This window comes from Pseudonaja textilis, chromosome 3 (assembly GCF_049901715.1).
Source record: "Pseudonaja textilis isolate UNSWEBS1 chromosome 3, rPseTex1.2, whole genome shotgun sequence".
Lineage (NCBI taxonomy): Eukaryota > Metazoa > Chordata > Lepidosauria > Squamata > Elapidae > Pseudonaja > Pseudonaja textilis.
Genome location: NC_141992.1, coordinates 171,500,120 through 171,522,788, shown reverse-complemented (window position 1 = coordinate 171,522,788; position 22,669 = coordinate 171,500,120). Strand labels below are relative to the sequence as shown.

The window sequence follows — 22,669 nt, the reverse complement described above, 5'->3', positions numbered from 1 at the left end:
CATCTACATAATTACCTCTGCCCCCCCCTTTTCTCCTTTACCTTATCCTGATTTTAATAAAACACCAATAAGTCACTCTGTGCATCTGACAAAGTGAGCTGTCACTCAAAACAGCTTTGCTTTTTAATTCCATTAAATTATATAGTTCTGAACAGTCATTACCAAACTTCTTATTTTTGGTTAACAGAAACAAATGCAACTGTCCTCTTACAATGTCCATGAGTTTTAGTTTTCTGTTAAAAGATTCCCTTAAGTGGTTATGTAAATTAAGGCTACCTTTATTTTAAATGCAGATACCAAATGCCACAAATAAAATCATGTCTGCATTTTAAGAAGAGGACGTTTAGAGAGCCAGTTTGGTTTAGGGGTTAAGGTATTAGTCTAGAAACCAGGAGAATTCCAGTCACTCTTTTAGCCTAGTCCACTGTACAGGTTTGTTGTTCTTGGGAAAAATGAGAGGAGAAAGGTATATTTTCCACATTATTTATAAAATAATAAATTCTGGATAAAAATAAATTAATTAAAAATTAAATAGAAAGAGTTAGTTGGGACAGTGGTTAAATGGTCAGACTAAAACTAGGAGGTGGTGAATTCTAGCCCATGTTAGGCATGAAGGCAGCTGGGTGTCCCTGTGCTAGTAATTCTGCCCTAAATATAAGACAATAGCAACCCACTTCTGAAATCTCATCAAGAAAATAGCAGGGACTAGTCCAGGCGGGTGCCAGCTAACTCAGGGGCACACACAGTTTAATAAACAATTCAGGTAATCTATAACATATATCAGTGTAATGAGACACAAGGCTAAGAAAAATATGATACATTTAAAAATCCTAAATGTTAAACTTTAAACGCACAATCTACATCTTATTCTGGCTGGAAAATAAATTATGTAAATTCAAAGTCACACTGAGATACTTGAGTGAGTTGACAAAGCAGACTGGGGATAGAGAATGTATCATAGCTTTTGGGATACTTTTTAAAAATACATTTCCAACATGTTGAACTAGCATAGTAAGGAATGGGAGAGCATGTTTCTCCTTTGTAAAGTTCTGATGTATTTAAATGTGCCATTCCTTGCCTGCAATCTAAATTTATATTCAATTCTTTTATCAGCTGCTTCCACAGCACACCTTGACTCAGACTATTATAACTAAATTGGAGTTTCATTTATGGCAGATTGCAATGGAATGCCAGTCTTCTCCCCACTTAAAAGGTAGCAGTGGAGAAAACTGAATGTCTTACTGCCCTATTTGTGGTTGATAGCTGGTCTCTACATGGAAAACGATGGACAACATGGAAGTTGGTCTGATCCACAAGCCCTAATGGTAACTTATGTATACATCGCCATCTTCAGTTTGCCGTTAATATTGCAAACAGTGTGAGCTTTGATGATGTTACGGTACCTAGTTTGGATAAATGAACCCTCTACAAACAAAAAACAAAAAAACAACCAAACTCAGAGCACCAAGAACCTCTCATTTCAACCCTGTGCTACAAATGTTTTATTGATCATATATCAGTGTAATTGATCCTTTATTGATCTTGCAATGTAAACACAGATTTTAAAGCCATCTTATTCAAAACAACTACTATACTGAGATTACCAAAGTATTATGGCATATAGTCCTTATTCAATTTGCTATTTGTCAAGCATATCTTTTAACAAGAACAGCTTGTCAGCTCTATATTAAAGTAGCATGATTTATATTCATATAATTTGAATTGCAATGCTGTATCTTCATCAAAGTACTAATGTGGGCTTTGCAGGATCAATACTAGAGTATGGTTAGTCACAAGTAAAACTGGTGACCTATTCCATAATAATTAACCATATGCCCAAAGAACTCACAGGAAGATTATAAGGTTGATAACAACCTTACACACAAAACAAATATACAGACTGATTGAATGTGAAAGTTAGTGATGAGCACAAGAGATTGCTGGGGAAGAATATTGTACATGTTTTATGAATGTTGCAATAGAGTTGAGGAAAGTCTGGATGCTCCTCATATCCCTTTAAAGGAATGCTGTCGCAGAGCCTCAGGGTGATTACAGCAGATGAAAACATCCAGTTTTCTGGCTTAGAAGAAAGGTGTGCTCAACAGATGCTGATAACCCAGGAGCCAGAGGAGACAAAATGGCTCATCAGACTATTTAGACATCCAGCAACAGTCTACTGCTTGGTTCAATTTATTATCTTCAATTTGTATAGCAGCCCCATCTCTCATACATGACTCTTAGTGCTTAGTTACTTAGTGCTGGATTGGAGATGTTGCCAATCGGATGATAATTCAATAGTGATGTGGTGGAAGCAGAGCTGGTGTTAAATTTCAGCCAGTTGGCAATAACAGCAGCAAAGTTGGCTGCAAGTGATCCTCTTCTAGCAACAGCATCCTCTACCTGGCGGTGACAGTGATTCCGGATGCCTGGTTTCAGGATTCCAGATTTCTCTGAAACTGGAAAGCTAGTAGCTACCGACAGTGGACAGAATTATTGTGCTAGTAGGTCAGCATGAGCCCTATGGTTGCGGGAGCTTCCATACTCTGGACAGCTACCATCTTTTCTCCAACATGAATTAAAGGAGGATTCTGATTTAAAAAGAGGGCATGCCATCTGTTCCAGCGGTCTCTACCAGCTGGGCTTATTCCAAGCGAAGCGCCTGCGAGCCCAAATGGATACGGCTGGCAGCTCCTCCAGTAAACTCCCGCGTCCTTTCCCTCACTCGCAGTCGGGGTCAGGACGAAGTCACCCCGTCCCGCCGAAATGCAACCCCGAAGAGGTTCAACAAGCGGGCTGGGAGGTGGGGGCGGGGTGCGTGTGGCGGAGGGCAGGAGAACAACCCGTCGCGCCCGAATGACGGACGCGGTTGCGCAGCATACCTTGGCCGAGTCCGAAGAGGCGGAGCTTCGCCTCCACGTGGACCGGCTTCCGGATGGCGTCTTGTGGATTGCGTACGCCGTTGTCAAGAAGAGCCGAAGTCTAGAAGGACCCGGTTTGAACATTGTCTCCCGCTCGGGTTTTCTCGCTTGCAGCTCCCTTTCTCTTCGGACAGAATAAAAAGTGAGTTTGCTATGTCGTAAATTGCGTTTTATGGCAACGTTGCGGCATTGGTTGACTACCCAGAAGATGCTAAGGGTTGGCTGGGGCCAGCCCCACTGCCGAACCCTCTTTCCCCCGAGATCTTCTGCCTTTCCCGAGGACCCTTAAAACCTGGCTCTTCTCTCAGGCGATGGAGTAAGGCGAGGCCAGAGTGGGTTGTGAATGAAGGGGGCACTAGAGAAGTGAGGCTGTGGCGCCAGGTTTTTCTGTTTTAATTTTTTTTAATTGTTTTTTCTATTAAATACATTTCTTAGTGCTTTATAAACATAGTTTTGTCTAGGTATTTAATTTGCTTAATACAAATTGCATTCTTAATCTCCACCCCTTTTTTTGCAACCATTGGTAAAATAAATTCCATGTTTGATAATATTTTACATCTTTCTGATTAATTTTCAGGGTCAATCTATCCATTTCTGCACAATCTAGTAGCTTCTTAACTAATTTCTTAATCTTCCGGTATATCTTCATTTTTCCAGTAATGTGCGAAAATAATCCTCATTTCTGTTTTTATTTTCATTGCTGCTGATTTTTATGTAAGTTAGAACAATTAGTGGAACAACTTGCTTCCAGAAGCAGTAGATACTCCAACACTGGAAGTTTTTAAGAAGACATTGGATGACCATTTGTCTGAAACGGTATAGGTTTCCTACCTAAGCAGAGGGTTTGACTAGACCTCCAAAGTCCCTTCCAACTGCTGTTTTGTTTTATACTTGTTGTGGAGCGAACGTCAGCTTTATACTTTATTGTAGCAATAAAGGGTTGCCGCGGCTGCCACGCAAACAAGGCAGCCAGCTGGCGGGCATCAGCCAATAGGAACGGTCCGTGTTCCCGCTGGAAACAGACTAGAGTGAAGACTTCAGCTCAGTCTTTTCCGAATGCCAGGCCATGTACCCACTAATAGTCTCTCCCTCAGCCTGAATCCGTCTCCTAAAAGCATGACGCCTGGCAATTCGGGATGGCTTAGGGGAATAGTGGTTGGAAAGAATTTTCTGCAATTCTTCCCATGGAACAGTCTTAATTGAACGTGGAGCCAATAATGCCGTAGCAGTGTCAAACACTGTGGCTCCACAAAAACTTTAAAAGGACTTTTTCCTATGGTCGGAAATGTCAGCAAGGTCTATGGCATCTCGGAAACAGTCAAATCGGTTTCTGTAGGATTCCCATGTTTCCGCTGTCAGTCTGAAAGGCGGGAATGCAGGGTTCGAAGTTATCTCGACTCAGTGGTGCCAGATCTTTCGAGGAAAGTTGAAATTTGCGCTTGTGAATAGTGACAGACATACAGCTCGGTAGTGACTTCGGCTCTTTTTGTAGTGACTTCGCTCAGCGATTCTTTGCCCGGTTGCCTCTTATATGTATCCCGCCCTCGTCGCCAGTGTTGTGGAACGGCAGAATAACCTGAGGCAAACACGGAGCAAACTTCAGCTTTTTACTTTATTGTAGCAATAAAGGGTTGCCGCGGCTGCCACGCTAACAAGGCAGCCAGCTGGCTCCCTTTTATAGCTAGCTGTCAAACGGCATCAGCCAATAGGAACGGTCTGTGTTCCTGCTGGAAACACAGACTGGAGTGAAGACTTCAGCTCAGTCTTTTCCGAATGCCACAATACTGTTTTATGGTTAACACGTTTTAAATAAATATGAGCAGCTATATAAATAAATAGGCCTGTTCAATGACATTTAGTTTGGGGGTCAACTCTTGGCAAATACTGTATGTTATGGCCTATTGTATCTCTCATTTGTTCCAGCCCTTCATTCACTCTGCTTGTGAGTTGCCCCAGCACTGTTGTTAAAGCCAGTCAGCGCAAGAGTGAGAGTTACCTTTTCTGGTCAACTCTGTATTATTCAAAAGGCTGATACTTGCTATCTGTTGTCAGCAAAGTACAGCAGCTTTGCAGAAATGAGATTACTGTATTCTGTATATTCCCACATCTATTATATTTAAAGCTTTGTGACCCTCCCACAGCCACAGAAGAGGGATAAACAAGGGTCAAAGAAGGGTAGGAATGGATAAGCCCTAACTTCTGAATTACTTTTTAAAGTGTCCCCCTTACACACACACACATCTGTGGTGGAGAGAAATACAAAGACGTGATTGTTATTGGTGGATGGAAGGTCAACAAAAATGACTATTCACTGTTTAACTAGTCATTGGAAAACATGCCATGAATGTCAGTCATGTGCCCAAATGATTTTATTGCATCTTAAAATGTGCAATGGTATCAATATTATAGCATGCTCTGCGCATATAGCTCATCTGTTTTCTTTCCTGCAGGTTTTAATTTTTCCTGTAATTAATTAATTTAGGAAATCTCTTTAGTTATGTTAGTGAATAAAGTCAATATCAGCATTATTAAAAATAACAAAAGATGTAAGTACATTGCCCAGAGCTAGAATAAAGGAACCTCATCATGTAGAAATAGGCACATTAGATTATATATTTGTAATAAAAAATTAGATCATAAGAAGCAATAGATGGAAGAAGTCTCCTCCTGAAAATGCACCCTTCAATAATTCATTCAATAATGAATATACTAGAAATGATATATTTCCAACTAGTGAAATAGGTGTTATTTAAATCATTAACTTGAGTGTTTGACTAATACAAAATTTTAAAATATTTACTTACTTTAGGTCATGGGCAAGAATAAGGCAAAAGGATTGAAACAAACCAATGTATTCCATATAGCCAATAAAAAAATATTAAAGGCTAAAAGTAAAACAAAACCAGTGGCAACCAATCTAAAAAAGGTATGTACTACACGATTTTGTGATGCTTTAAAAAAATTCGTACAAGTTAAATTGTAGAGTTAAAAAAATACATTAAAAACTTTGGTTATCTAGCTGTACAAGCTTTGTTTCCAGGTCTATATCTAGATAAAGTCACTCTCCTTGGTGGAATGTTTTTTGTAGGAATTCTGACAATTGAAATCCCATGTATCATTCTTTTAACCTTTTTGTAAATGATCAATTTCCTCAGATTGCTTTTTTCCCTGTATTAACACAAATTTAATAGATCAATAAAACAGTCTTTCCTAAAAACCAATCAGTTCTTAAAACTGATCAGTTTCCCTGCAACTGATATTCAGAATCCCAGTCCCAGCTAAGGTTTAGAGGAGCAATTGTGGAGTGAGTTTATCAGAAGTCAAGATATACGCATGCGATGCAGGAAAGCATATTTTGGATTTCAGTGGTCACACACTATCATGTGTAGCAAAAGTATTACGGATTTGATCATTTCCTTTGTCTACTTAGGATCCTATGTTTTGAAGATCAAATATTTAGCTGTTTCTGATAAAGAAAACTAAAAATGTGGGAATGCTTATCTTGATGGATTTGCTGCTTCTTTCTGTACTAAACCTTTACAATGATTTATTGTAAGTTAATGAAGATTAAACAGATTCATTGGAGTAGTTGTACTTTTGTGCTTTTTTCATCTTGATATAAAAAAGACCATTTTTTTTTCTTTTCTCTCAAAAGATAAATATTGTGAATGATGAAAAAGTTCACAAGATAGACAAGGTATTTACAGAAATACAGAAAAATGTTAAACAGTTATCCAAAACTGTTCCATCAGTTTCTTCAAAGAAACTTCAGGTAAGAGTTTGTTCACATTGAAACAAATTCTGATCAGTGTATCATTTTTGAAACGATTTAACCAAAGGTTGGTTGTTTAAACACATTACTGATCCTTTCTGATAAAAATAGTCAACACAGCAAAAGTGGCAGAGAGAAATAATGTTTCTTGCCTTCATCTTTTCCCTCAAAACTAAAATGTGTTTGCAAACAAAGGAAAATATATTTTCTTACCTTTTGGGAGAGATTCCGTGAATCTTCACTCTCTTCCTGACCCTATGCCCAAGAGTCAAGTGGATATGAGCACTTTGTACAGTATTTTTTGAGCTTTCTAATTTCAAGAAGCTGGAAATCTGACCAATCCTATTGTTCCTGGGACATTGAGGTCCTGATATATTGCAGAGTCAGGGCATCTTGTCTCTATGGTTTTGTCCATATCTTTGCCAAAATGCACCTCAGAACAGGCCATCTCAATTACTACTTAGGCAGGAGGGAGGAAAGCATCCTGAAATATTCTGTAACCCTTAGGTAAGGGCTGTCCAACTCATGGCCCGTGGGCCAGATGTGTCATGTACTGGCCATGCCACGCCTGGTTTAGCAAAGGCGAAAAAAGTCACAATATGTCACATGACGCTTCGTGACCATGTGAGTTTGACACCCCTGCCTTAGGTTGATAAACAAATTTTTTCAACTGCAAAGATTATCTGGTGCTCTTCTTATAGTATTCAGTCTATTTTGCCATAGCAATATTTTAAAATGTATTTCTGCAAACTATGTCTCCCCACCCCCACCTATCAATTGGTAATGAAGGCAGACTAAAGCACATTAATAAACCCTGCTATATCCATTTCTACAGTCTGAACAGAGGCAGCTTAAAAAAGCACAAGTTGTTTCTTGTGAAATACCTTAAATAAATATTTTGACAATTCTATCACTAAGAAAAGCCGATATTAGCTGATGAAATCTTTAGTACTCGGAACATTTCAAGGTGCATGTGTTTCCCTTCTTCAGATTCCAATGTCTCAGGAAGACAAACCGGCTAATGTGGATGCTGCTGCTAACTTATTTTCTCAGTTGTAGCCCAAATCAATATAGCGATGTGAAAATTACCGTACATCTTTTGGTATGTCACAAACAATCTTTTGTATAGTTTTTATTTTTTAAAAAAATCTTGTTAATATACAAGTATTGGTGTACTTTAATATGAGCTACAAATAGTGCTTTCCATAATCTAGGAATGTGAGAAATAAAGGGGGAAAAGACATTTAAAGTGCTAATAAAGAAGGCACTCCACAGAATCTTTTTGGGGCTCACTCCAGGGAACTGGGAGAGGAATAACCTAAAAAACTGTCCCTTACTGTACAAATGGCAGTGAAAGTTTGAGACATATGGCCAAAATTTCAGAATGATTATAGGGAGTTCCTAAGAGATCAGATTTGCTAGTTCTAATGGAAGCAGAACAGTAGAATTAAGAATTCTGCTTCCTAAAAAAAAATGAAAAAAGGCATATAAGTAGTTGCACTGAGATACTCTAACAGTTGAGTACCAACTCTGCATTTCATTACATTTAGAAACTCTTCAAAATAACAGTTCAAAAAAATGTATGCCCAGCATTGGTCAGTCATGGAGTTTTGCATTCATTATTTTAAATACTTGAATTATAAAACTGCATCTACTGTATTACATAGTTAGAGGTAGATAAGGAAATCTGGTTGCATCAAATCTAGTAGTTCAAGATCTGAACATCAAAGAGATCACAGACTCCTTCATTATCATCTAGGTTGAAGCTGTAGTCATCTCCGGGTGTTGGAGACAGCCGTAGTAGAGGAAAAACTGTAAGACAGTATTTTAAGTTATGCTTGGTTAATATTCAGGCACAGTAAGCATCATTATATTGACTGACTGAAATGCGTGAATGCAAGTGGATTATTCCCCTTTCAGGTCCCAGCACCACTAATACTACATAGTTCAATTATCTAGTCCCAGGTTTTAAAATATGAATCTTACTCCTATTCTAGAATTTGAAAGATCTTATGCCACTAGCTCCTGGAATACGTATGCTGTTCATATGTCTTTCTATTACAGACTTGACAGACTTTTAAAAAAACAACAAAAATTCAGAGAATTTGCCTTATTTATAAATGGTGAGAAATGATACAGAAACCAAACAAGTTAATAAAATATGACATTTTGGATGCAGAATTCAGATATAATAATTGCTAAACAATAATGGGAATGTCAGTGGTAGAAAAACATTAAATTAATATGTAAAATTATATTTAAGATGTTTATCACTGGTATATTGTTCTACTATCAAATGCATTTTCCTTGCTTCCTTTTTGTATGTCTTTTCCTTTTCTTAAAAATATTCAGTAATTTAAAAAAAAGCATCGTTCACAAATTTTCTATGATGAATAAATACCACTACTGAATTGTTTCAATTCTAGTTTTTTAATTTTAAATTCAGACAAAACAAATTATTCTCCACAGCAAATAAATACCTTTACAATGCAGTTGCATTTGTACAATATACAAGTACGTTAGATACTTGTACTATCAGATATCTAATGAAATAGATATACTAAATTATTAAGCCGGTATTATCTATAGGCAGAATTTAAGGAACAAGTAAAAAGTAAAGAATGAGGCTGAAGTTTGGCCAGACCTTCAAAGGCTTACTTCTCTGCAACAGGCATTTTTAAATATTTCATAGTCACTTCCAACCAAAAGCTTCACTGTGTGTAAGGCACATAACACTCGTAGGTAATTCAAAGCATTAAGGAATTCTTGGCTTTCTATAATATCATAGTTTTTACCTGTTATCATTTTAAAATGTGATTTTTATGCATAACCCCTGAAGTAATAGTAAGAATGAAATTTGGATATCTTTATGGTAAAATGGTTTTCCTTTGTTTTTTATTCCAGATACAGAATGGAAAACATAGCTTTCAACACTGGAAATCTATTTGCCTAAGTGTATACAATAATGTTGGAAGGAATGACTGGTTTTATATAATAAATTAGAAAAACAATCCTCCCCAAAGTGGCAGCATTCAAGCAATTGAAGAAATATTCCAATATGTTTTTAGAAAAAAAAATTCATCCCTTTAGAGTCTATGCATAACTAAGAGCCAAATTATTTATCAATAGAGAGCTGGATTTGGGACATTGGTCTATACTTACTAGCTGAAATTATAATTTAAAGTTAAATTGTGATTTAAAAACTTAAATCTCTACTGTCTAATGTTATTGGTAAAGTTTCTCTGAGGACTTATTAAAAATGTAAGATACAAGGATTTTGCACATTAAATATAATTATACTTCTTTGCTGTAGACCAGGGGTGTGAAACTCAATTTCATTGACGGCTACATCAGGGTTGTGTTTGACCTTGGGGGACTGGGTTGGCATTGCCATTTGATGTCACTTGCGTCAAGAGGTGTCTATGGTGGCACAAGCACTCTGCCAGTTAAAACCGGCTCATGGGGTCTGTTTTTGGCTGCAACGGTCTCCTCTGGCAGCAAAAAGCCTCCCCCAGTTCCGTTTTCACTGCCAGGAGGGCAGCAGGAGGCTGTTGTGGCCGAAAACAGATCCTGGGAGGGCTGCATGCTATTGTGGACAGAATAAACTTCTGATTTATTCAAAATTTTACATAATGGGTAGAAAAAATAGGAAAAGGAACAAAAATATGTACTCTTAACACTGAGCTGAATTATCCTGTTGGAAGGAGTGCCAGAGATTAGTAAAACCCTTACTTTAGTTCCCCCCAGAATATGAAATTACTGTTTAAATTTGGGCAATATGAAGATTTTGGCTTGGATTTTGACTATGTTAAAGTAACTATTTTTGTTTTCCTCCAAAATACATTTAAATTTAAAACGTATTTTGTTTTATTTAAAAAATAAAAATGAGTATAGGAATGTTTACACTTATATACCACTTCACAGTCCTTTACAGCCCTTTCTAAGTGATTTACAGAGTCAGCATATTGCCCCCAACAATCTGGGTCCTCATTTTACCAACCTTGGAAGGATGGAAGGCTGAGTCAATCTTGAGGCAGTCAGGATTGAAGTCTTGGAGTGAGGAGTGTGTTAGCCTGCAGTACTGCATTCTAACCACTACGCCACCATAGCTCCGTGTATCTTAGTACTGCTGTAATAGTACTATTTCATCTATTAAATTATTCAATTTGAACCATAAGTTTGGACTAGATGGAGAAGGGGTTTACTCCAACATGAACCTGTTTGTCTTGCCTATCACAGGTCAGTTGGACTATAAGTGCTTCTCACAAATGTCAGTTCATTATCTTTGAATGGAAGTAATAAATATAGACGCCACTAGTTAGGTGGAAAATTCAGTGCCCAAATCTTTTACACCAATGAAAGAAGTTCTGATTTTTACATCCAAAAAGTGAATCATAAATTAACACCTGTGCATACTTGTAAAATGTAATTTTACATCTTTACATCAAATTTTATAATATAAGAAACTTACCATCGGAGGACATCAGTTCATCAATGATATCACTGTTAACACCTGTTGACAAAGGGATATTCACAACTATGCATATGCAGAAATGGTTAAGCAAAATCAAAACATATCATTTAACCTCCCCTAATTTTTATTGTAATGCCAAAAAAGTAAAAACAAAATAGTATATTGAGCCTGACAAATCTAACACACATATTTTATTAAACGTATTAACCTTCAAACCTCCACAAAGCATTTTTCACCCTCAAAAAGATAAGCTGCCTCAGAATACACGAAATGAATTTAGCTAATGAATTAAAGTTACAAGATTTTTGATCTATTTTTAGTAAAATACAGAACTCAGGTAATCTAGCTTCAATTAATTTCTTCAAAACTTTCTTTTGGACTTCTAATGCTTCATGTAAGCTGCTCTTGGTGAAATGAACACAAAGCTGTGCCACACCCAATACTGGTATCTCAAGTTACAAGGATCAGGATAACAAAAAATGGCAGTTATGAAGAGCACACTAGGAATAACTCAGCCCTTGGCCAGCAACCAGAAGCATTAACTAGGAGACAATCAAAAACTGCTTTAGAACATTTTTATAAAGCCCACAGATAGTTTGAGAAATACTTTTATCAAAAAAGTGTTGGATATTGGTAATCCTTATAACCTAATGTTTTCAAAAACTGGGCATAAACAATGTGCAAGTGATTTAATTTTTTTAATGTCACTGTTGATTCCAACAAAACAAGTATTAAGATTATTTAGAATACTTTACTTCATGCTATATCCGCCTAGATACAGGGTTAACCTAAAATAGGGAGGTCTCATTCTTAGCCACAATTTTTTCTTTCTCTGAACTTCCCCTTTCCAAAGATTTATCTCTGAAGCATAATTAAAGATTTGGAGAGCAGGATGCTGCTGAAATGAACAAATAGAAGTTCTTCATTTTATTGCTTCCAGGATGAAGGCAAGCATTTCTGTATTGTATCTGGACCATTACAATAGCTGTTAGCCAATCTGGTTATCTCTGTAGTGTCATAAAGGAAAAGCTGGTCAAGCTGATATGGGCAGTAAGAATTATCCTTCAGATGTAATATATTGCACGACAGATGCAAGATATTGGCTATATTATCCTACACCTAGTCACCTATGGACTTTTGGCTCAGTACCATATACAGTGGTTATAAAATAGCTATAGATGGAAAGGCTTGACCCCAGAAGCAGTCAATTATAAGATTTCTAATTTTTTTAAAAATAAAACAGCTAAGCACCTTTACCAAACAAGAAAAGTACAACTCAATTCTTTTCAAATTTTGGATTTCTAGATATCGCCCCATTAACATTAAATGATTAGATTTAGTTTGATTAGTGATTAAGGCACCAGACTAGAAACCAGGAGATAAGAGTTCTAGTTCCACTTTAGGCTTGAAAGCTAGCTGAGTGATCTTGGGTTAGTCACTCTCCTTCAGCCCAACCTATTTCACAGGGTTGCTATTGTGGGGAAAAATAGGAGGAGGAAGCAATATTAGGTATGTTTGCTACCTTGAGTTATTTTAAACATAATAAAGGCAGGATTTAAAAATCAAATAAATAAATGTAAGATGATCTTTACCTCCAGGTTCATCCATCTTTGCTATGTCAAATGTGTTTGACTTTAGAATACTATTGACATCCAGTGGAAGGAAAGAAGGGAGGATTGTTGAGCTAGGCGTGGTTTCAGTTACAAGGCTATCATACAACTCAGAATCTGGAATACTGGCACACAGTGTTTCAGGAGCTTGGCTTCCTTGTAAATTGATCTCTAGAGTAGTGGAAATTTTTCAAATTAAAATACAACATGATAGTTCAGTGCAATAAACAAATATTGAAAAAGCAGTTCGACAATCTTTTATTTTATTGATCTATATGGCTCTCCTCTCACGGAAAGTGCTTCTGGAAGACATTCAACAATCCAATAAAATAATATCTCAAGAGTTTATGAAATCCTGTAAGATTTCAGCATGCTCCCATATTATTTCAGTCGAAAACTAAAATCCTGCCAAATTTGGCATTTTAGCAAGATGTAGTGTTGTTTAAATTTTCATTTTTTGTGATCTATGCCATCTCATAATTACTAGTATCACACGATTATAGAGACGAGCAAATTTTTTCACACCAGCTAGTACATAAATAGTTAGCTAACTGCACTACCTAGTAGTTTAAAATGTTTATTTCCCAAGTTTATTGTTTTATAAATAATTAAAGGCAGAAAACATACCCAGTATCACAAGCTTTGTATTTATACAGACCCATTTTGTTTTCTTGTTGATGGGCAACAATCAAATTATGTTTCTAGTTAGCTATTTTTCACATTTTGTTCAGAACAAGTTGAAATTTTAAAACAAATTTGAAAGGCTGGTTTAAGGTCATTAATTCTAAAGTTGGAAACTAGTATCTCAGCTTGGATAGAAGGCAATGCCATGGATAATTAGGAATAGCCTCATTTCATTTCAGTGCAAATCAAATAGAATACCATGCTTAAACTTCCTCATGTGTGGAGATATTCTTGCACTCAAACATGATTAAAGAATTTTGATTTACAGCCTGAGGTGACTCTCAACACTGATTTTACAAGGAGAAAACCATTAAACCATTAAGCTGCCCACTGAAGTTATTGAACCTATTATCTACTCACGGTCACCAGCTTTTGAAGTGCTGGATCAGCAGGAGCTAGAGTGACTGGTGGAAGCTCACCCCATCTCGCGCCAGTAACTAGGTCTCAAACACGAGCCTGCCAATTGTCAGCATAAGCCACATGCTCCACTAGCACTGGGAATTAAAATATCTTCTTATAGTACTAGCTTAGTTTAGAGTTTTCTCTTTAGCAAATATATTATTTTTACAAGATGATCATCCTAATCGTTTACTCAGGAACAAATATAAATTTAAGAAATCTAATCTATAAATAACCTAGTTAGTCTAAAAAAATATACAGGATACAACCACATACTTTGAGAAAAAGTACAAAAAAAATCTAAATAACAATAGGTTCACATTTTCTGAAAAATTATACAGGATACATCCACATCCCTTGAGAAAAAGTTTCTGAGAAGGGAAAGAGTTTCTATACCCACCTGTTGGTATATCTGTCACTGGAGTCTGTGGAAGGGATTGCTTCTGATTAAGGTCTGAAGGCTCTTGTAATCTCTGGTTTGGTTTAGGGGAAGTCAGTGGAACTGCAGACTGCAGGAGATCATCTGGTGGAGGTACTGGGAAAACAACCGGCTTGGAAGAACTGGACTCTTTGTTAATGAGCAATACATGGATAGGTCCCAGACTGCTCTTTAGATTGATCTGGTATTTCTTTTGTCCCTTTAGAGAGAACGGTAAAATAAAATGAAAGTCTTAACATGCTTTATATGAAAGCAGAAGTACTAATCAATAGTCAAAACTGATTCCATTCATGAAAGTTTTGAACTGCAACAATAGAGAATCAGTTTGCTAACCCGCTGTTTCTGTTCAACCTGGAATTGACATTTTTTATAAAATTATCTTATTACTTATTTAGCAGTTTAATGGAGTAAAATATTGCAAACAAGTAAAATGCACAACCACAAAGCAAAATTCTTCAATAATAAAAGTATTTTATATTTACATACCTAATATTTTCACAGGAATGCAAAGAGAGAATTCTGGCAGTAAATGCAAATATGAAATTTATTCTGAGTAATGACGTGCAGCAAGATTCCAGAAAATTTATTGATTTAAAAAAAATCATCCTGAGGCAAATTATCTTAGACCAATTGAAAAAACACAAGCTCAGCTGGTATGCAACTGAGAATTCAGAAACAGTTGTTTTATTTTTTTTAAAAAAATTGCATGTATTATTACTACCATATCCAAATCTACTTCAAAATCAGAATAATATAAAAATGGTATCCTCTCTGATATTCTAATGGAAATGAAACCTGGACTTTGAACAAGGAGGATAGGAAGAGTATTGACATTTTTGAATTTTGGACAAAGGCTTCTGAAATATCCCAGACAGCCAAGAAAAAATAAATAAATCATTGAACAAATCAACCTAGAATTTTCACTCAGAATCAAATTACCCAATTCTGGACACATTATGTGAAAACCTAGCTCTTTGGAGAAGGCTCTAATGTTGGGATAAGTGGAATATCGCCAAGCTGCAATTTAAATAATCGTTACATAGTTTGTAATCATTTAGGCAGATAATTGAATTACTGAATGCTGCATCTTTTAAAACAATTTGAGTTTATCAATAGTATTAAACTTTATAAAACTGATACAAAAAGATACATTTCAAGTTATTATATGCTTTGTTCAATGGATATTCAATATATTCCCTGTTCCCCCAATGAAATCAAAATGCTTATTTCTACATACCACATGAGGTACAGGAACTTCTAACTGTGTACCAGAAGGTGCTTGAATTGCTAGTAGTGTATCTCCTGTTTATGGAGAAACAGTCAAATCTTAATTCAATGCATTTATTTTTTTACATGAATTCTGAGTTCAGTCCGAAACTCCGTATTTTTTTAAAAAATAAAGTTTTATTTGGGTTTTCACACATACAAAATACAAGTAAAACATCTTTTTTGAAAATAGCATGGTCCCAGGTTGAACTTCTTTATACAGACACAAAACTCAATTTCATGCTCCTTTTTGTATTCTATTCCATATCTTTTACTATTTTACATTTTCTATATAGTTTTTCCCCTTTTAATTTTCTCAATTTTTATTTTTATTATCTCATCTCAATTCAAATCATTATATTTATACTTTTGTCTGTTCTGTTTCAATTTCAGATTATCTTTTCTCATTAAACAAATTTTCTCCTGTAGTTACTAATTGGAGTATGACACCTTTATATCTTTTAATTACATCCATTCAACTCTTATTTAAACTTCAATATATACCTTAAGTTTATGACCTTCAATATAATACATATACATAACTGATTATATATAATGATTATATATCATGGTACAAATTGATAGCACACTGCACTGTGAATCTATGTTATTAGACAAAAGGCTCCTGAGGATTTCATGAGGTAAGATCTCTGAAAAACAACTGCTATATGCTTAAATTAACACTAATCACATAGCCTGTGTGTTTCATAGAGGAAACATAATTTGCAAGCAGACTTAAATCTTTTCTCTTACCACTGAAGCAGTCACAAATGTCTTCATGAGTGATATATGAAAAAGTGGGTCTTGTCAAGGAATTGTTCAAAATAAATTGATTACATAAGTATAATTGATGAGATTTTAAAAGAGGTATAACATGTAGTGCAAATATTCTGTGTGGCATTTATCACCCATGAGTGAAATTGCATCATTCAAAAATAATCAAGTGCTTTCTTTCATTTTAATGAAACTGAGAGCCACCAGACTGAAAATGATGACCTTTTTTTAACAAGGGACTAAGTCTCAAGCAAATGTGCCATTCTGTGGTTTTATAACTCTGGAAAAAAAATCTACAAACCATTCAGTTCAGTGCAATGTCAAATATCCTACAGACCCTCTAGACCAGTGGATCTCAACCTGTGGTCTGCAGACCCCTGGGAGGCCACGATGTCATCATAGGAGCAGAGGTGGTATTCAGCCAGTTCTGACAGGTTCTGGAGAACCAGAAGCAGAAATTTTGAGTAGTTTGGAGAACCGTTAAATACCACCTCTGGTTGGCCCCGCCCTCATCTATTTGCTGCTTCCTGGGTCTCAGCTGATTGGAGTCCCAGCTGATTGGTTGGGTCTTCTTCTGTTGCCCTGCACAGGAGAATAGAGCTGGAAAGCAGGTTAGTGGGGTGGAGAGAGAATGGAGATTTTACAGTATCCTTCCCCTGCCACGCCCACCAAGCCACACCGACAGAACCGGTAGTAAAAAATATTGAATACCAGCACTGCACGGGGGTCCATGAAGGCTTGAAATGTTATGATTTAAAACTTGAATTAAGTCTTAGGGGTCCATGGCCACAAAAGGTATTTAAAGTGGGGGGGGTCTGTGATGAAGAAAAGATTGAGTACTAATGCTCTAGATTAACAACCTGTGATTGGGAGGTAATGAGTGTGAATTAATATACAGGCAACGTGACAGGAACACAAATCTACTTGTGAATTGGGGCATCCTATTCCAATCCCTTTGTCTTCTGCCACAATCTCATCTCTAGTATCAAGAATCAATGTTAAAGGTACAGAAGGGCCCAGGGGAGGACTTGTCCTACTTTAACAAATTATACTGCATATCAAAGGATATCGTTTATTGATGGAATCTTCCTTAACATTTTTGATACTTTGTTGTAACCAGAGTTTCTGCTGATCCAGTTCCTTTTCTTTTATTTCTAGTTCTTCAATTTCTGCTTCAAGATATCTCAGTCTCTCCACGACCTCCTTTGTATTACAACCAGCCCCTACACCTCTTAAAGAAAAAAATTAATATTATGAAGTGACAATAAGTAGACAAAAATGAGGTTTTCAGTCTTTCAAGCTGTTCACCTGAAAGTGACAAAAGTTTAGCCAGTTTCCCTTTCTAGCCCAAGTGATAGCTTTTCAAAAATACACAAATTGATAATTGCTGGTATTGAGAACTGAATAGTAAGGTCTATCAGGAATGCCAATTTAATGTGCTTTATTGGCAAGCAATTGGCATTGTGAAAAGGTGAAATAGGACATCCTCCATATTTATAGATTCTTTCCCTGTTCATTTACTTTTATTCAGATATAATCATCACCATAATTTATTTCCTGTCCATCTCATGGTTCAAGGTGACTTATTGTTGACTCTTCTATCCTGATTGGTCAGGATATTTACATATTGTTACGACTTTCAAGATTACAAGATAAAGTAAAAGGTTTCTGCTGTAAACTCTTTAAACTTTAAAACGTACAAAATAAATTCAAATCCCTTTAAAAGTTATACATTAACCACAATGGAAGAAAGTTACCCTTCAAATTTTCAGCATGCATATAAAAGTATACATAAACTGCTTCTCTTACTTCCACTGGATGCTGTTTTTTGACTTTTTTTCAATGAGATCTATCCCTTCCAAAACATTGGTGATGTCATAGATCCGCCTTTTCTGCCGTACAGCCAATGTATCAGCAGCCTGGGAAGAGAAAAGAGAAAAAAGAACAATGCATGGAGATGAAGGGCAAAAGGAGAGGCTCATTAGGCAGCTGCAGTGCATTTGTACAAGCCTCCTAGGGAATATTAATCACAACCTTCCAAGGAGACAGATGCACAATTAGAGGCCTCGGACCACCCTCCCTGCCTGTGGAACAGGGGCAATCAAACAAAATGCCTATACAAGTGACCTCCTGAAAACATGCCTATGGAACTCCCCAGGTGGAAAGGAATTCTTTTGGAGTTAACCATGCGCGAGTCCAGTGGGTGAGAGAGAGCGGAAGAGTCAAAAGATGGTGGAACCCTCTTGAACAGGACTCACAAGAATAATGTATCATGTTCATCTAAGAAGAGGGCTGGAAAAGAACGGAAAATGGTCAAGTCACTGTTGAAAAGACAGGTAACTTCATATACTTTTTAGGAAAGTATAAATTTTTCCATGGACTTCCACTTGTTATTTTGTCAAATTTTAAAGGAATAGGAATTTCACCAGCTGAATCCCGTATGAGTGTTATGTACCTTATGGGCAAAAAATAAATAAAATGAAACCATGTAACTCAACTATCATTAAATATATTCTTAGCCACATGGTACCTTACTTCATCCTGAATTGTGCTAAAAGCAAGGCAGAAAGAGAATAAAGTTCAGTCTGCAAGTAGTAGTCAATGTGATTAGCAGCCTAAGATTTAAGCCAGTAATTTTTATATTGGCATAGATCCAATGTAAACCCTTAAAAGAGTAGGCTGCCTAAATTTTCTCAATAAAAGGAAAGAAGATTTTACTTTAATACTATTTTAATGACTCACTGCATGAAACATAACTTTTTTTTGCTCCTTCAATTAATGGTATAATATTTCATTTTAACCAAAATAAGTAGTAAAAGATTATTTTAGATTCTAGCAGGTTTAATGTACCTAACATATATAAAATGAGAGTCAGTTTGATGTAGAGATTGACACCAGACTAGAAACCAAGAGACTTGGTTTGTGCTTTAAGCACAAAGCCAACTGCATAACTTCAAGCAAGTCAGTTTATCTTAACCCCAGGAAGAAAATAATGGCAACTTGTGAAAATCCTGCCTAGAAAATTGCAGCAACTGGTTCCGGCCTCTGCCAGAAGTCAACACATGACTATTATCTATCTATCTACCCACCCACAAATCATGTTATTTGTCTGATTAAAAATTGATCTGAGGTTCAATTTGTTTTTTGTCATGTGTAAACTGATAGCCAATTTGGTGTAGTGATTGTAATTAAGGCATCAGGTTAGAAATCAGGAGACTGCATTCTAGTCCAAACCTGGGCACAAAGCCAGCTGAATGACATTGGACCAGTTATTTTTTTTCAGCCCTAGGAAGGAGACAATGGCAAAATACTTTTGAAAAAATTTGCCAATAAAATTACAACATCTTGTCCAAGCAGTGTCTGAAATTGGGCATGACTGAATGGAAAAAGGGAAAAAAGGAAGCAATGTTAACAGATAGACAAGCTCTCTTATCATGTAAAAATGATCTACCATTAAGTAAGGGTCTAGGGCAGGGGTGTCCAACCTTGGCAACTTTAAGCCTGGAGGACTTCAACTCCCAGAATTCCCCAGCCAGCAAAGCTGGCTGGGGAATTCTGGGAGTTGAAGTCCTCCAGGCTTAAAGTTGCCAAGGTTGGACACCCCTGGTCTAGGGCTAAGCCTTGCCCTTGAATAACAATGGAAGTTTTGAGTGGGGCCAGACCCACACTTACAATTAAGGCTGGAGAAAAGGACAGGATTTATATGAAAATTGGGATGAGGGGGCAGTGATCTATTTTAACTATGACATACCTATTTAGGAAACTATATTGAATACTCCAATTCAAAATGGTGAATTTCAGTTTTCAGCTATCCTGGTTTAAAAAGCAGTTTGTTGGGGCTACAGATTATTCATTTCTGTCTTAGAATGTAATCAAGATTTTAGTAAGCTGAGAATCAGTGCCAGTTGGTGCCCAGCTTTTACCCTGTGAAAATAATTTCATCTTTAACACAAGACAGATAAATCTGTTTTACCAACTAGAGCTGGATAACTTTAATTAGAAGTTCTGCTGCATTCACCCAAACTTATTTCTTGATAAAGCCACAAATGTTTAGGCCGCAATTCTACCTGAAGATTTTCTCAGGAACAAAGGAGCACCCATTGTTCCACTGCTTACCCAGGGAGAATTAATAGTATAACAACGCTTACCATATTTATCTTAAATATGGGCACAAGCTTTCAGAGAAGTGTAACTGGCACTGGCATCTTAATTCACCACACACAGAATGGAGAAGGGTGGATATATAGACCTGAATGTAAATCTCTGCTCAACCTACAGAAAAGTATTAATATGCCTTTTGGCCAGAAACTTTATCGCAGGCTAACTCAATCTCTCAGGTTTGTTTGGATAAGTGAAAAGGGATTAAAGGAAGGACTTTGAAAAAAAAAATAGTTGATACAGGTGTAAATCGGAAAGCCTTCTCCCAACCCATTGTACAAGGCTGTTTTAAAAATAAAATAGACGTGATTGAGAAACGTGGCCACAAACCCTAAACACGTTCTTTCTGGTGCATTTGGTGTGATAATATGCTTGCTTGTTTGGTTTTTTTTTTTTTAACCTTTGTTGTTAAGGGGGAACAGGCAGTTTTGGAAACACACGAGTTGTTCTTCCCCGGCCCCGCTATTTCCAGTTCTTTTTCCTTGCAGAATCCAGTTAGGAAGCTGCTGCTCCACCAGGGCAGGAAAAAGCTCCCGTGAGGGTGGGAGGCTTCCCCACTTGATCTCTGAGACCCCTTTATTTCCCTTTTTCCAGCCTCCTCCACTCCCCCACCCAGCTCACCGCCTTCAGGTCGAGCACGCCGTCCTTGGCTTCCTGCAGCAGCGATACAAACTTGGTGGTGAGCAGCCCCAGACTCTTCTCGTGCCGGCTGCTGTTGCTGCTGCTGCCGCCGCCGCCGGAACCCCCGCTGCCGTCCAAGCTCCCGCCGCAGCTAGAAACCGCCTCGGCCAGCGCCGCCGCGGCCATGCTGCATCGCTCCAAGCCTCCTTGGCCAGTGGGGTTTCCCCGGCAGCGGCGGCCCCACGTGGCCCTCGCGGACGGCCCTCTTCCCCTTCCCGGCCGCCGGCGAGCACAGCTGGACCTGAATGGAACAGCTCAGGGCCTCGCAGCCTTGCTTGCTGGGTGGGGGAAGGAGGAAGTGACGCTGCCTCTCAGTTGCTGGGAGACAAAGTTTTGTGTAGGGAAGGGGAGGAAAAAAAAAAGGTTTGTTTCTTCGAGGAGGAAACGTTTGCAACCCGCCTTTTCAGCTTAGCGAGCTCCCCAAAGTCCGACGGATCCCCCCGTGGTAAAATGAAACTTTCTCCAATTGGCAACACTGGAACTTTCTGCAACCACAACTCCCATCATTCTAGCTGAAGAGCTACGACCCATTGTATATAGTTCTGGGTGTGCGTTGAAGGACGCTCATCTTGAGATCTAGATATCATTTCCATAAAACGACTGAGCGGTCCCTAAACTTGTGGTCCTTACAGGCTTGCACAGAACTTGAGCATTCCCATCCTTGCAGAGGATGATTCTTAATTCTGTCTAGAGGGTTCTGGTTCTTCGGGTATCTGTTTTCATATATAAAGGTGTAGGAAGTTTTAAATTGTTAAGTAGTATGTTTCCATTCCGCCCTGGTTGAATTATCTAGAAAATGGGCAACTTTTCTTTCAAGGGATGAGTCAAGCAGATATTAAGAGTCATCTATCAGTGATGCTTTTATGTGGACTCCTATAATGAGTGAACAATTGAATTTGATTATTTAATTGGGCCCTTCAAAGTGTTCTTTAAATCCGCATATTTTAAAAAACTATTGCTTTTTAAAGGGTGCAAATAAAGATGTTTTATAAGTACTGTGTAAATTTGGCAAAGACCTGACAATGGCTTTGAATACCAATAATAATGGCAAAGGTGCCTGAACTGAATAATCCTTTCAAGTAGAGAAAGGATAGGCAATAAAACCATAAAAGCTGTAGAAAAAGAAATCAAAATTCATACTTTAGATATTTCAAAAACTCAGATTTGTATATATAATTTCTATTCAAACAGTAAAAAAGAAACTATTTCATTGTCTTAGAATTATAAAATAGTAACAATGATACCACAAACAAGTAGATTCCCCCCCACACTTTATTTCACTTATTTATATATCAAATTTAGAGAACACCCATCTCACTCACAGAGCAACTTTAGGCATTTTAGTGTCGGGTTGCCAACCTATGCTCTTTGAACTTATTGACAGTAGTTCCAATGATTTTCATAAAACCAATTTCAGAATAATCATTCAAACATAGGATTGTAATACCTAGATCCCTTTGATGCAATATCGTCATTTTTAAGGCTATATAGCGT

General features: G+C 37.2%; 2 protein-coding genes across 2 annotated transcripts; one reads left to right on the top strand and one right to left on the bottom strand.

Annotated features, from left to right (window-relative positions):
• The first annotated feature begins 2,879 nt into the window (after positions 1–2,879).
• RBIS (ribosomal biogenesis factor) lies at positions 2,880–10,002 on the top strand. The gene is made up of 5 exons (XM_026706021.2): positions 2,880–3,060; positions 5,728–5,844; positions 6,574–6,690; positions 7,681–7,792; positions 9,595–10,002. Exons 2-4 carry the CDS (start codon positions 5,731–5,733, stop codon positions 7,747–7,749), a joined length of 300 nt encoding a protein of 99 aa, XP_026561806.1. The 5' UTR covers positions 2,880–3,060; positions 5,728–5,730; the 3' UTR covers positions 7,750–7,792; positions 9,595–10,002.
• Positions 7,796–21,464, bottom strand: E2F5 (E2F transcription factor 5). Its single transcript, XM_087931478.1, has 9 exons — positions 21,116–21,464; positions 18,146–18,255; positions 17,406–17,567; positions 16,316–16,359; positions 15,534–15,598; positions 14,258–14,495; positions 12,757–12,945; positions 11,162–11,203; positions 7,796–8,502 (listed from the first exon to the last, which is right to left on the bottom strand). The coding sequence occupies exons 1-9, from the start codon at positions 21,299–21,301 to the stop codon at positions 8,393–8,395; spliced, it is 1,146 nt and encodes a 381-aa protein (XP_087787604.1). The 5' UTR covers positions 21,302–21,464; the 3' UTR covers positions 7,796–8,392.
• Between the last annotated feature and the right edge of the window lie 1,205 nt (positions 21,465–22,669).